This window comes from Carassius auratus, chromosome 29 (genome assembly GCF_003368295.1).
Source record: "Carassius auratus strain Wakin chromosome 29, ASM336829v1, whole genome shotgun sequence".
Lineage (NCBI taxonomy): Eukaryota > Metazoa > Chordata > Actinopteri > Cypriniformes > Cyprinidae > Carassius > Carassius auratus.
The window spans coordinates 12,606,674-12,621,951 of record NC_039271.1 but is presented as its reverse complement, the minus strand read 5'-3'; the positions used below and the strand labels follow the sequence as shown (position 1 = coordinate 12,621,951).

General features: G+C 37.8%; 2 protein-coding genes and 1 long non-coding RNA gene across 5 annotated transcripts in view; 1 reads left to right on the top strand and 2 right to left on the bottom strand.

Annotated features, from left to right (window-relative positions):
- Nucleotides 1–865: 865 nt before the first annotated feature.
- Nucleotides 866–8,284, bottom strand: LOC113048099 (serine/threonine-protein kinase 38-like). Its single transcript, XM_026209629.1, has 14 exons — nt 8,061–8,284; nt 6,345–6,484; nt 6,190–6,241; nt 5,791–5,913; nt 5,296–5,379; nt 5,061–5,184; nt 4,757–4,911; nt 4,506–4,608; nt 4,145–4,206; nt 3,950–4,067; nt 3,695–3,818; nt 3,403–3,498; nt 3,125–3,216; nt 866–2,330 (listed from the first exon to the last, which is right to left on the bottom strand). Exons 2-14 carry the CDS (start codon nt 6,476–6,478, stop codon nt 2,203–2,205), a joined length of 1,395 nt encoding a protein of 464 aa, XP_026065414.1. The 5' UTR covers nt 6,479–6,484; nt 8,061–8,284; the 3' UTR covers nt 866–2,202.
- A 2,076-nt stretch (nt 8,285–10,360) lies between these two features.
- The window catches only part of LOC113048097 (leucine-rich repeat and transmembrane domain-containing protein 2-like), a 26,043-nt gene continuing 21,125 nt past the window's right edge, over nt 10,361–15,278 (top strand). The window contains exons 1-3 of one of the 3 annotated variants that reach the window (XM_026209626.1): nt 10,361–10,487; nt 10,950–11,110; nt 11,613–11,759. In XM_026209626.1, the coding sequence (XP_026065411.1) occupies nt 11,675–11,759 (85 nt within the window). In that variant the 5' untranslated portion in view covers nt 10,361–10,487; nt 10,950–11,110; nt 11,613–11,674. Of the gene's footprint in view, nt 11,111–11,612; nt 11,760–15,278 lie in introns of those variants that run through there. The other 2 variants (XM_026209625.1, XM_026209628.1) reach the window with 2 other exon arrangements.
- LOC113048098 (uncharacterized) overlaps nt 13,810–15,278 on the bottom strand; it is a 27,607-nt gene continuing 26,138 nt past the window's right edge. The window contains exon 6 of the long non-coding RNA XR_003276400.1: nt 13,810–15,184. This is a non-coding gene — a long non-coding RNA (uncharacterized LOC113048098). The remainder of the gene's footprint in view (nt 15,185–15,278) is intronic.

Here is a 15,278-nt window from a genome sequence, read left to right as displayed (position 1 = left end):
GGAATTATGTTTATTCCTATTTTTTCATTGCATGCATTATATATTATAACTGAAAATGTCTATTAATTTAGAAAAATTTCGATATATTTATATATTAAAATTACTGCATTTAAACCTTAACATATATCTTAACATATATTAAAATATATCACTTGGTTAAACGTTTTCAAAGAGCCTGACGCTTTCGTTTTAAAATAAACGTTTAGTAAACTACTGAAAAAGTCAATTTTCTCTTAAAGGTGCTGTAGGGAACTTTTGTAAAAAAAAAAAATAGTTTTTACATATTTATTAAACCTGTCATTATGTCCTGACAGTAGAATATGAGACAGATAATCTGTGAAAAAAATCAAGCTCCTCTGGCTCCTCCCAGTGGTCCTATTGCCATTTGCAGAAATACATCGCTCCCGGTAAGAAATAACCAATCAGAGCTGCGGGCCGTAACTTTGTTTGTGTTCAAAATGTAGAAAAAATGTATATAATAAGCGAGTAACACCATGAATCCATTTTCCAAACCGTGTTTTTGGCTTGTCCTGAATCACTAGGGTGCACCTATAATAAGTATTTATATTCGGACTATTTTAGATTGCTTCGGGGGTACCGCGGCGGAGTAACCCAGTACCTTTGTGATTCTTCATAGACATAAACAGAGAGAAGTAGTTCCGGCAACGATGTTCTTCCGCAAGACGCAAGCAGTTCTGTTAATTAACCGCTAGTGTCAAAAGTTCCCTACCGCAGCTTTAACTCCTACATTTGGTGTGCTGACCAGCATACAGTAGGTCTCTTGTTAAATTGTAGTTATAGAAATCACCACTAGAGAGGGTGCTTGACTTTCCATTGACTTGGACAAATTGGTCTGTGAAAACTGTCAATGTTTTGAACATTTATTTCTTGCTTTTACATTTTTACACCAAGTAAACATATAACAAAGCAACAAAAACGAATAGATTACGTAAACCCCCTCCCCAGCACCAATCTTTTACAAGTAAGCTGCCTACAGCATTTGCTCTTTTCAGTCTATTTGGCCGGTATTTTGTAGTCATGCACAACAGAAGGTGCTCAGTCACTAAATATCCTCAACAATTACATTTGGATGAAAATGGGTGTACTGTATGATGTTACTGGCCAAGATGTGTCATAGTCAATGTACAAAAATGCCAAAACTTATCCAGTAACAGCCATACACTGAAGGTTTACTTCCCAATTGGTGTTCTGCAGACAGGCGTTTACCACCAGTAGTTGTTATTTGGTTAAAGGTTTGAGCATCTTCAGTTAACTTGCAGACAATATGCTAAAATGTTTTTTGAAATTTAGCCGATTATTTTCATCCTTTTAAACCCTGTACATTTGTAAAACTTGATTATATAAAGGAGAGCAGGTTTTTAGCATCATTTATCTTCCCATTAAAACCACTGATTGAAGCTACATCTTGCATGTGTTACAACACAACTACAAAAATGGTTGCATAGGTGAACAATGCTCACAATAATAATAAAAATAATTAAAAAAAGAAAATGAATGAACTACATCACCGTGTGAATGAAATGAACAGGAAAAGATAGAGGAGGGCGGGCTGCTCACTGACGTAAACAGAAACCCCCTAATTCCTCTCTTCTTCAAGCTTCTTCTAGGTAGGTTGCAATCATATATTAAAATTAAAACAACTGCACAAAAACACAAAATACATTTGTGGGGAATATTCAGCATCAGGTAGTTAACTATATCATACAGTGTGTCTAACAGTGTACATGTTTCGTTTGGGTTTATACAGATTCTCAACTTCCTTGGGAAAAGAAGCTTAAAAGTGACTGAGAGTAACCAACTTTATTGCAGTGTAGTCACCTAGGAGGTTTGAGGTTAAAACGTCCTCTGTTTTCTGAACGTAAGGCTTCAGTGATGTATCTGCTTCCCTTTTCTCTCTTTTTCTCTCTCTCTGACCCTGTTTGATCCAGTGTTGAAGAGCATTTGGACAACATCTGTGTCTCCTTTTAGCTGAGCAGCAGGACAAGAGAGTCTCTCCATATGTTTGGCCATTTAAATATTATGCTTTTTTCCCCCCTTTTTATTGTCACCAGGGACTCCTCTGAGAACAAGTCTACTGTGTAGCACAAAGCGGCAGTGCATAAGCTTTTCATCTGCAGAAATCTGCATTTGAATTGTCATTTACATTCTAATCCTCCTTTTTTCAGACCATCAGTGCCAGTTTCAGGCCTTGCCTGCCTTCATATAAGTGGGGATGGTGCCACGCTGTGTCAATCCCTCAAAGCGTTTGTAGGTGTAGTTAAGGAAAACCCAGTCCTTGGACTTGAAGTCTGGTTCTGTTACATTTGTTACTGAAATGAGAGGTGAAGAGGACATTCAGAACAACAAAGAGTGACATTAAATCCATATAGTTATAAATGAATTACATCTGTTCGTATATGAGTATTTGGTCTGTATTGTATCTAAAGGTCTTTTCTCAGGTAAACTCAGATAGATCAAGAGAATGGCACTGCTTTCGATTCGTAAACATGCTTGATCTGTGAGCACTACAGGTGTGGATACATTTTAGTCTGAGCATTTATTGTGTGTTAATAACTACTTAATAAATCAGTACATTTTAGGGGATTATGCATGTAATATATAATATTTATATATTTAAATATAACTTTATTTGTATCTTATTTTACTCATTTATCCTAAACATATGTTCTACAAACTGGAAAACAAGAAATTTGTTGAAGAACCTATAACTTAAATGTATTAAGCAAACTTAACAATAATCAAATTTAATATGGCCACTGAATCAGATTAAAGGTCCGTTCACACTGAGGGTGAAAACTTTATAATTGCGAAGTTTTAAAATTATCCTAATAGTACCACACATTTATAATAACACAGAGGAATGATCACATGAATGATACAATTGTTGACAGCCAATCAGAATCGATCCAACTTTAACGTGGCAGACAAAATAATAGCGGTTGTGTGGACACCAGCAGAGATATCATCACTGGAGTGAACAGGCCTTAAATCTGGAGATGCACAATTTTGATGCAAACTCAAATCATTTCTAAAAGTGTATATTTTTGTTTATGTACGGTGTGTCCATAAGATTTAGCTGATTATCAAAACCGGTTTACGGTACCTGGCTGTAGAATGTCTGACTCTGGAAAGTCATCAAAGTTGGACGTATCATCGATGCTCTTGATGTCAATGGAAATAGCAGCAGGTCTCTCCCTGGGAGAAGGTAAACAGTTCAATTTCAGTTCTCAACTTCAAACAATGCTTCTCTATGATCATACACACACATTAACGTTGCCAAAATCAACATTGTATTCGTCTCGCTCACAAACAGTGACTTTGCAGTTCTAGATGACACTGTGATGACGCAAGAAACACAGAAAAGTGTTTGTGCAGAAGTACCTGATATGCTCCCAGTCCACGGACTCGAAGAAAGGGTGAGATTTGATTTCATCCACACTTCCTGATCCAACCCTGTTTTCTGCATCTGTGCAATACCTGAGAACACAGTTTGGTCAGATCAAATTTCTAATTATCTCAAGTAATGAATAGCTATTTTTTGAAAACGGTGGCACCCTTTACTTGACGGAAACAATCACTTCAGCCTTAAAAGCCCAGTGACGTTTTGTTTTTGGATTGTTAATCGACTCCTTTCTTCTATACAGTTTGTTACATATATAGAAATATCTCTGACCTAAGGATCAAGTCCTTGGCTCTCTCTGAAATGGGGACTTCAGGGGGGAAAATTAGCGTTTCTCGCCAGTTCATGACCTTCCTGTAGGTTTCCTGTGGCGTCTCGGAACAGAAGGGTGGGTAGCCTGGAACAGGAAAGCAAAACAAATACCTGTTTCAGCACAGGAAAAGGCTACAGCAGAATGCTTTTACAGAGAGAGAGGACTGGCCTGATTTGACCCGTTTACTTAGTGTTTAGTATCGGAAAGTAACTAACCTATCAACATCTCGTACATGATCACTCCAAGAGACCACCAGTCACAAAGCTTGTTGTAGCCCGTCTGCATGAAAACCTCAGGGGCGATATAGTCTGGCGTCCCGACGGTTGAATACGCCTGTATATGAAAGGAATAGAAATAACTGTTAATACCAGTACATTTCTGTTGTGTAGCATAAAGAAACACTCTCCTACCAGCTGTCTTCGGTTCTTCTTCCATGTTTCTGCCTTCCGTTTTGAATTCATGTTTTGGAAAGCTAAAGGAGGTGGAAACAGAGCAAATATGGTTAATTTGATCTGGTTTTAATTATATTTTGCCTAAAGGTCCATTTAAAACGTCCGTTAAATTTGTTTGCACCATAGTCAGACTGAATTCTTCCATCCTGTTTCCATTATGTCATTATGACTGGGAAGGAAAATGTTCTGAATACGTACAGCAGAGCAAGTCATAGTCAAGGAAATTGATTTCTTATGATATGACTTCTTTATTTTGTGGTACAGTATGTATAAACAAGTGTTGTTTCTAGGTGTGATCTGTGTTATGTGGGTTACTCACAGAAGTCACTGGGAGGGTTGTGCGTGAGGTTCCTGTAAAATTCAGTCCGATGGGCCTTCTTCAGGCCTGTGCAGAGGCCAAAGTCCGACAGTTTGACATGGCCCTACAAATCATAAAGACAGCATGTTATGAGGTGTCCCATTTCCTACTGTACAATAGTCTTCCATAAACCCATTCATCTCCGTTGAACACTGTGACCATGTTTTATTGTTGTGTGTGTGAGTCAATAAGAGATAAAGGCGAATTCCCACCCGTGAGTCGAGCAGCAGGTTGTCAGGTTTGATATCCCTGTGAATGAAGCCCAGCTGGTGAATGGAGTCAATGGCCAGGACAGTCTCTGCAATATAAAACTGCGTAGCTTCTTCTGACAGCGTGTCTTTCTTCATCAGCAGAGTCATCATATCTCCTGAACACACGCACACACACAAGAGTTATGACCTCTGGGCTGCTGCACTAAAAATAGGACTTTCCATAGTGCTGCTACGAGTTCCAGTTCTGTATCCCTAACAGCTACATCAGTAAAGAGCATGTGATATTTTCTTCATCTGTCTTTACCTCCAGGCAGAAACTCCATGATGAGATACAGATTGCGTTTATCTTGAAAGCTGTAGAACATCTTCACTACCCAGGCGCCATCAGCCTCCACCAGGATATCTCTCTCGGCCCGGATATGAGCCACCTGCCCCAGGGAGGAATACAGGTGAGGAGAGATCGTATCAGTGGATGGGTATAACAGACGAGGGGACTATCTGAGAGGGCTGAATTTAATGGAATCGAATGGAGTCCATACCTGCTCTTTCTCCAACATGTCGGATTTCCTGAGGATCTTCATGGCATAAATGTGACCCGTGTCCTTTTTCTGAACCAGGCGCACCTGAATACAGCACAAAATTAGGATTTGTAGAGTTATAATATAATATAAAAATAATTGAAATAATTGAAATGGTGTGGAAGTAAAAAAAAATATATATATACACTGGTGCTGGTTTCACTCATTCGGGAATTTGGGATTTTCCTTAGTTGTTAGTTATAAACATCAAAATTAAAAGAAATAAACATTTGAAATATATCAGTCTGTGTGTAATGAATGAATATAATATACAAGTTTCACTTTTTGAATGGAATTAGTGAAATAAATCAACCTTTTGATGATATTCTAATTATATGACCAGCACCTGTATGTGTGTGTGTGTGTGTGTGTGTGTGTGTGTGTGTGTGTGTGTGTGTGTGTGTGTGTGTATATATATATTTCAACTGTTGAAACGGTATACTTCTGTAGACACACCTCACCAAATGCTCCTCTCCCGATCACTTTAAGGGACTCAAAGTCATCGAGACCAAGACGGGTCCTCTTGAGCCGTAGAAACTCGGTCTCCTTACGAGCGTGCAGAGAGCGCCTCATACTCTTCTACAACAAAAAGACAAACTACTCAGGAAGGTATTTTTAAGGTATTCACATGCAACAACACTGGTCACACATTAAACATCCCTGGCATACTCGGAGCAGGGTACTAAGCACAAAGCACACAGTCTGAATCTTATTCAAACCATTTCTCAGATAAGCAAAAACGTTTTTTTTTTTATTGACACTTCTGTGATTATTAACTCAGGCAGTCATTAATAACTCCACAATAACGTGAGGTAGCTCTAAGGTCAGTAGATCTTCTCTGAGGACATCTCTCACCTCTTCATCAGGTAAACCCTCCTCATCCATCACCTTCTCCAGCTTCTTCTGCCTGTAACAAGAGGGAGCCGCTGCAAATGAGCTTTATTCTAATCAAATAATAGTTGACTGAAACGATACATTGAGTGATACAGGTGTAGTGTTGCTATGGTTACCTCGTCTCCCGCTCCTCGTGCTGAGTGAGCAGGGTGCTGTAGAAGTGCTCCAGCGTGAGTTTGGCCACCGTCACTCTCTCACGTGTGTGGTTACTCATCGGGAGCGGCGCTGCCATGCCTCCCGTCATGGCCATGCTAGCCTAGAACAGGAAAATCATTTGCAAACCAAAGCTCTCTGAATATAAATGAATGCAACTACACAAAACAGCCCTACTACCAAACCAACCACACGTACAGTATTTCTACATGTGTATATGAAAGATTGCAATAATTACAACAATAATTGATTTATCAGTATTTATTGTAAATGATATTATTTTTTAGATAACTAATGTAATTATTAATAATAATCATCACAGTGACCAGCAACAATAAAAAATATAGCAAAATAATTCATCATAATTATAAGATTTATTTTTTATTATTCCATCAATTAAATTTTTTTTTTTGTAATTCAGGGTAATTACAGTTAACTAAAACAATAAAAGTACATTTTTGTTACAATTTAAATAAAATAAACACTAACTAAAACAAAACACACACACACACACATATATATATATATATATATATATATATATATATATATGTATATGTATATGTATATATATATATATATGTATATGTATATATATATATATATATATATATATATATATGTATATGTATATGTATATATATATATATATATATATATATATATATATATATATATATATATATATATTAAAGACATTAATTTAAAAACAAAAACAAGAGTAAGATCTATAATGTAAAGAAAAGTGGCTAACTAGTTCATTAATTACTGGTAGGTGTGGGTCTGTGTAATTGGTGAGAAAATGTAAAAACCCGAAGCAGAGTTTCAAATGAGTGATTTCAGAACACTTTTATTCGAATGAGGAAATCTATTGTGTCGCTCCGTTCCATTTTTACACGCTGATCCAGGCCGGTGTTTAGTATGTGCGTCGCTGCTTGGATACATGCAAAACTTGACGGTTTGACTTCTTTTAAACCATTTCCAATTCCAACTAATTGACGATTTTTTTTTCCTGAAAAGTAAGTTACTCGAGTTTAATGTCTTGTTTATGGAAATGTGTTTTAAGCAGTATCACGGAAGCAAGAGTGTTGTTGTTCTTGCCCTGAATATCAAATAACGTTACTCGCGGTTTTGTGCCTAAAAGCCGAATCGCAACCGCGCAATATTCAATATAACACAAGCGGAGCTCACGTCATATTCCTTCATTAGCATTTTTTTTTTTATGTCCAAGCATGGTTTGTTTGTGAAAAAAATACCAGATCGGTACTGAGAAGGCTCCTGCACCTGCTGCGGTCATTGATGTTCAAACTAATCAATCTGGCAAACCGCAAACTTGATTCGAGCGCGCTCGGCCTCGCGTCTGCGCGCGTGACCTTGAAGACGTGACATGCAGTTTGACAGGTCTACAGAAACAGATGCTTTTACGTGGAAACCCCCCACAGATCACAGCAAGGTGGTCATATTCAATGAACACTGAACAATAAGCCTCGTTTATCAAAAAACACAGCATCGGTGATGGACAGGTGATATATAACAAACCGACATTGCGATTGTTTGTTTAGTCGTCACACGCCTGCTTCTGTATCGTATATTATTACGAGCGCGAGCCTGCATAAAGCTAAAGATTTACAAGAGCACGACTGTGATTTATATCCACCATCATATTTCTAAATTCTCACCTCCCCGTCCTCCTCCAGATTAGACAGTTTGGCGGTCAACCGAGGATCAAAATAAGGAAGAAATGAAGTGAATGTCCGTCAGTTGAGCAGGCGGATCAGTGGCTCAGTGATCGCTCATGTTTATTCTCTATTCAAAGGTTGATGTTTGTTGAGCGCTGCGGCGGAGCTGCGCTGAATCTGAGCCTCCTCCCCCCTCGCGCTCACGCTGACAAATTAAGAGTCCGTGACATCACATTCTTCCACAATAAAAGTAAAGAAGTAAGGAATAATTGACGACGGGCCGTTTAATTATGAGAAAAATAATGCACACCCGAGGTGGTGATGCGGTCACGACGCGAGGCGGAGACAATAATATACATGGAGAAAATAGCCCATATAGTAAGCCCCTCAGACCAAGCAAAACAGATTAACTTAAGTGTATTTCTATATATTTATTTAAATGTTTTAAATTGTTTAGAATTTTTTTTAAAGTCACGAAATAAAATATTTAGCAGCAAACGTTAATAATAATAACAACCATTATTAATAATTGAGCACTGATAATAACCGACCACCAAATCAGAATATTAGTAAGATTTGTGACTGTTCATGTGAGGATGAAGACTGGAGTAGTGGCTGCTGAAAAGTCAAGTTACATTTTAAAATAGATCAAAATAGAAGAAAATAATATTAGGATAGAATAAATAAAATTAAAAAAGTAGAAGATCATAATATTTCAAAATATAAATGACGATGTCCTTATTACACTGTTAAATATTTTGAATTTCATGAAATATTAAGCATCAAAAACTGTTTTAAACACTGTTTATAAGAACCATTATTGATAATTTAGCACTGATAATAACTGATGATAATTGAACACCAAATCAGCATATTAGAATGATTTATGAAGCAATACCTAAGATAGGAGTAAAATTCAGCTTTGCCATCATATGAATATACTACATTTTAATATATATATATATATATATATATATATATATATATATATATATATATATATATATATATATATATATATATATATATAAAGTTTAAAAAAAGCTAATCAAGTTTCAAATTTATTTTAAATCAAGTTTTAGGTGAACAGTAAGAAACATGGGAGTCCTGTAATGCAATTTTTACAGTGTCAGTAACGGTAGCATTTGAAAAAATAACAACATATGCATTCTTGTGCATTTATACCTAAGCAAAAACGATAGTAAAGATATTAAATGTAAGAAAGTAACCATGACACATTTTTGTAATTTATTCTGACAAAGATTTATAATCTGTTAAAAAAAAGTTTTTGTGCAAGTCGCAGGACAGATTACTTAAAATGTAAAGGTTTAAATACAAGACATCTTTCAATTACTGTAACATCCTCATTTTTATATCATAATGTTCATTAGTCCATAGATCACCTTCGGTGTCAGAGAAAAATGTGAAAAGCCATGCTAACTCTAACTCTTTCTTTTACACGCACATCTATAGATTGTGCACTTTTCTTCTGCTTTATATAGATATACAGTCACATACAGCTACTAGCCATAAATTCTCCTCTGTAATGTCACAGTTCATTGAAGCTCAGCTTCTGTTCATCCTTGTCTGGGTCTCAATTCGATCTATCCCCACTGATTTTTCAAAGATGTTTTTGCAGATGGTTCAGAGACCATGTGAAGACAAATCATAAAAGCCCAGCACTGCTAAAAAAATAAAAAAATCCACAAACTTGTACAATTTAACGAGTAATGCTACATACAATTGATGTTTGCAAAAGACTTCTTGCACTGTAGAAAAATAATGTGTTCTAGTCTAGTCAACTCAAGCTATTGCTAATAAAAACATGCTGAGCTGAGCATGCGCACTATAGGTGACCCTCTTGGGAGTTTTACAGGCCCTCTGTCATCGACGGATGAGTGCAGAGACTGATAAACAGACTAGGAACAGCATGATGGACAAGCTGATTGCTGCGGCCCCATCACAGTGCTTAGCATTTCCCTAAATCAAAACAGAGACAAAAATATGTACCAGAGGTTTCAGAAAAATCGTATTTTGCATGCAGACAATTGTAATCAAAAGGCATTGCTGTAATGCATGCCTGAAAGCAGTCTAGTATGTGTGTGTTTACTTGAGGGTGGTATGCCTCAAACAATAAACAACAAACAATTGCGTTATACCTCAATCCAGTTCACAAATATATATTTTTAAATATAATACACTTTATAATCCAGTTAAAAATGCAGGTTTGCATTCTGTAACATTTTTTTAATGAAGTTAATGTACTGTATGCACCTTTAAGTGACTATATCTCATTCAAAGCTGTGATTCTTCTCCTCAGTGTGATGTTTGTGGAGCCTGATTTAGCTGGGTTTTAAGGATATATCTGAATGATGATTGGTGCACACCGCCGAGAACAGTCACAGTCTGCCTGAATCACCACCTACAGTAAGTTACTATCAGGAATCTGATTAATTACAGAAAGAGAGAAGGAAAAGAGAGAGATCAAGGGTGCTTTCACACTTGGTTCGATTGCCAAAAAGACAAACCCTCAAGTAAACTGAGACCTTGTACAGAAGTTTGATAAATATTTGCTCACCATATACATTTTTTCGAGCACTGAGCACTTTAAAAGACGAGATGCAAGAGGACCATAATAATCCTAGCCATTGTTGATAAAGAAAATGATTATATTGTGAAAATAAAGCAATGTGGTTAAAACAGACATTTTTTCCTAAACATTACTGGCACATCCTCTCTTTTGTACTGTAGCTTTATTTTCCTGTATGTTATTTGTCTTCACCATTAGAGGGCGTCAAAAAGACAGAAAACTGTGGCAGTTGAGATGACTCTGAGCATAGATTTTCTTTAGCCTGACAAACTAATATATTACCGCTGTGTTCCAAACAGGATAAATCCTCCTCTGAAGGGCACTCTGTAGTGAGAACGATCATGGCTGAAGGGTTGTCCCAAATTGAAGTGCTCAAAACTAGCCACATCAAAGGGCCCAGAATGAAGGATTTCAAAGGGTTCAACTGATGGACCCTTCACTCCCATGATTCTTCATGCAGGTTTAATTTTCTTAAACTTTAATTGGTTTAGCAAGATGACACAGAAGTACGTCCCAAGGATTTATAATTCCAATAACAGCTTTAGGTTCTCAAAATCACATCTTTTTGCAAATCCGACTTGCAGAGAGCTTATTAAAATATATGTATTTTTATTTGCGAGATAAAATAATAAAAATAATTGGGTTGCAAATCCATCCATGGGCAAATGATCTACAGTATGAGTGCTCTTACTTTTGACATCTTCCACACACTTGATCATGCTGTGGGTTTCTTTGATCGACGGCTCATAGACGAAGCTGGGACACTCGGTGACACAGGGGTGCAGAATGTCCCCCTTTGACTTCTTACTAGCTACAAAACAAATCTATGAATTCAAAAATGCATGGTCGTTAAATTTTCAAATGCTATAGCGTACTTTCATTATACACTTTGAACAACAGACAGCAATAATATTGAATAACAGCATGGCCAAATCTTTCTCTGCTCTTTTTTTCACACACAGCACTAGCAATATCACACACAGTGATGGAGACAGCACTTACATGAATGGAATAAGGTCTTAAGATGAAGGAGGGTTACAGAATTACAGATATAAGAGGGTTGGTGATGAAGATGAAGCAGGAAGACACAGGAACCCCCATACAAGCAGGTGAGGAATGATGAAGTGATGGTATTACTTCACACCAGGGGTCTCCAAACTTTGTCCTGCAGAGTTCAGCTATAACTTGCCTCAACACACCTGCATGGAAGTTTCTAGTATGCCTAGTAAGACCTTAAGATTAGCTGGTTTAGGTGTGTTTAGTTAGAGTTGGAGCTGAACTCTGCACTCCAGGACCCCTGAGCTTTTTTGGTTTACACATATCCTCCACAAAGGGATCTAAGTGCCACTGACTGTAGATGTTGAAGTCCACTAAAAACCTGGAATGGAGAAAATGTCTGACTTTACAAGGGATGATCTGAGTCAGTGCTGCCAAAAGATTATAAAAGGGCTGAAAAGCAGAACGAGGGGGGAAAAAAAGGAATGAAAGAATGAAGCTGGCATCCTTTCATTTCAATTGCACTGAGAAATTCCGTTCAAGAGCTTATGACAGAAAGCATACATCTTGTCTGTTTCTCTCTACAGCGTCACAAAGGGTCATGGTGTGAAGGCCAAGCCTTTATTACGATCAGCACTGACCTGTGACCTCCACCCATACACACTGGATCGCAAGAACAGCAGTGTAATGTTTTACAAGTAACACTGATAGCATCTGATGCTTGTGTTCTGGTAGATGTTATTCAAACAGACAGGACAATGCTTACACTTAGCAGGGGTCGAGCGCCGCTAGCAGAAGGAGGATTCACCTTACACATGGGCTGATAGTCATAGAGTAGCACTCTGTGGAAAACAAGCAGTGACAGCGTTTACACCTCACGTTTACATTTAATGCACATTTTGATGGGCTCTAGAGGTCTTGCAACACACAAAAACCTTCTCATACCTTTTGAACATGCCCATTTTTGAGAGCTGTGACATCAGTTTCCCCCAGAAACCTGCCAGCCTACAGATACAGAGACACGTGGCTTCAAGGCATTGTAGTTATTTATTATTTAGTTCAACAGGGTCTCTTTCTGGTTCACAATAGGAACAATGACAGGTCACAATGAATGCATCTCTATTAGTAATTTTTCCACAGGCGTGCTGACTTTACTTTTCATTAAAGCGCTGAAATCTAATTTTAAACAGCATTTGGACTCCGTAAGGCTGCAGGCCCACATCAGAGTCAGCGTTTACCGAACCTAGTGTGCTGAATTATTCAGATAACCCCACTATCCCTCCCCTCCATCTACATTTACCCTGATGATGCACTGTTCTCTGGTCTCTCTCATAGGACCGCTACTAATGATGGAAAACACCTCATGCATTTATTCATTCGTTCATTTCCACAGTCACTTTCCTGTGCTGAGTCAACATCAAAGCTTTTTTTGATCTGTGTTATACACAGCATCAAAGTCCTTATTTAGGACCCGTTTTATTTTATGACTCCATTCATTTTTTTTTTACTGTGACCTGTTTTCAACTGAATCACTTAAACGGCACTCTAGATCAAATTTTACTGCGTGTCATTTCCCAATCTTAACCTAAATCTCCAGGGGTTTCAATGACCGCAAACAAACACTAAAGCCTTTTGTATCTTCTATACTTTGTTGAAAGTCTTTAAAATTTCTAGTAAATAATAAGTTAATATAAAATATAAAATGAAAATGAAAAATACGTTTAACTAATAACTTATAATCACTGTTGAAGTCATTTTGGTTGCATTGGCTATTGGATAATGTTAGTAGTGAATATAATATGATTAATTAGGTATTGATTTAAACTTTCAAACTTACTCAGAAATGCGTAATTTTACGTCATTACAGATGTGAATGCCATTTCATGTTGACTTTAACCTGTCATTATAAGTGCGCTTACATCATCCCTATCCTTTTGTAAGCCAAGCTGAATTTATTTGCTTGAATTTTCGAGCATTATGATGTTTTAATATACACTCCTGCTCAAAAGATTCAAATGAATTTTTTATACATTTTACATGGTACAAGGTACAAGGCAATGAAATGCAGTTAGCATCGAACCAGTGTCAACAATATGTTACAAATGTACAATAAATATACAGATAGGGCAGTACTATGGACATAACTTAAATATTTTTAAATACTATCAGCATGATATACTGTACAGATATAGTGTACTATGAATATACTATACAGATGGATTATGTAATTAGTGTATGTACACTATAAGCAGAAACGATGAACATATGAACATCAGACATTTACACTAGTGTAACGGACATTTAAAAAGTGCATAGAAAATATTCCATTGTGGATTGAGTATTCTGTATGAATGAACACACTGTGTGTGTGTGTGTGTGTGTGTGTGTGTGTTTGTAAACCAGATGTAGTGGTGAGTGCATGTTGGTTGGAGGAGGTGGAGGTTGGTTGTCAGAGGGCAAAATTCAGAAAGAAGACAGCATCTTTTTTCTCAACGCGGAAGTAAGCCTATGGGCGAGGCTTCCATTTCATTAGCCGCTAAAGGTAAATAACGAGGAGAATAACTATGTGCAGTAAATGGTAAAACAGTTTGCAGTACAAACCAGTGTGTTCTTAATTAAGATAACAGATTAAAATAATATGATAGGACACATCAGTTGTCAATATCAAGCAGCAAAATAAACTGTTTTGTACATCTAAAAATAACTGGACGCAAATGAGACCGGAAGCTACACCCATAGAATTTACAAATGGTGGCACCCATTTTTACGTCACGAAAAAGGTGGATAGGGAAAAAGCTGTTCCTGAGTCTGCTGGTCCTCAGCATCTCCCGGAGGGCAGGATGTTAAACAGTCTATGGTCAGGTTGAAAGGAGTCATTAAGAATGCTGCAAGCTTCGTTGGATGTCCTCGATAGCAGGAAGTGTTGTACTGTGATGCGTTGGGTGGTTTTCACCACCCTCTACAGTGTCTTGTGGTCAGCAAGAGAGCAGTTACCATACCAGACTGTGATACAAGTTAACTGGTCCGGATGTTCTCGATCGCAGACCAGTAGAAGTTCATCAGGATGGCTGAAGACAACTGGTCCTTCTTCAGTGTCCTAAGGAAGAAGAGGCGCTGGTGAGCCTTCTTGACCAGGCTGGAGGTGTTTGTGGTCCAGGACAGGTCCTCTGAGATGTGGGTTCCCAGGAACTTGAAGCTGGAGACACGCTCAACAACCATCCCATTAATGTAGATGGGGTCATGCATGCATTCTTCTTCCTGAAGCCCACAGTGGGCACCTTTGTCTTACTGGTGTTGAGAAGCAGGTTGTTGTCAACACACCACACAGCCAGGTGCTGAACCTCCTCCCTGTAAGCAGTTTCATCGTTGTCTCTGATGAGGCCAATCACCATTGGTGTCATCTGCAAACTTGATGAAGTTGGATTCATGCACAGGCTTGCAGTTGTGGGTGTAGAGGGAATAGAGGAATGGGCTCAGCACACAGCCCTGTGGTACGCCAGCGTTGAGTGTGATGGTGGTGAAGCAGGTGTGGCCTGACCTAACATGAGAAAAGAGAACGCTTTCTTGGAAACCAAATCAGCATAATACAATGATTTCTGAAGGATCATGTTACACTAAAGACTGGAGTAAGG

Coding starts and splice junctions, on each gene's coding strand:
- LOC113048099 (XM_026209629.1), bottom strand. CDS start 6,478: ATGGCCATGACGGGAGGCATGGCAGCGCCGCTCCCGATGAGTAACCAC. Junction 6,242..6,344: donor CACGAGGAGCGGGAGACGAG/GTAACCATAGCA, acceptor CTCTTGTTACAG/GCAGAAGAAGCTGGAGAAGG. Junction 2,331..3,124: donor GTCAGACATTCTACAGCCAG/GTACCGTAAACC, acceptor CTCTCATTTCAG/TAACAAATGTAACAGAACCA.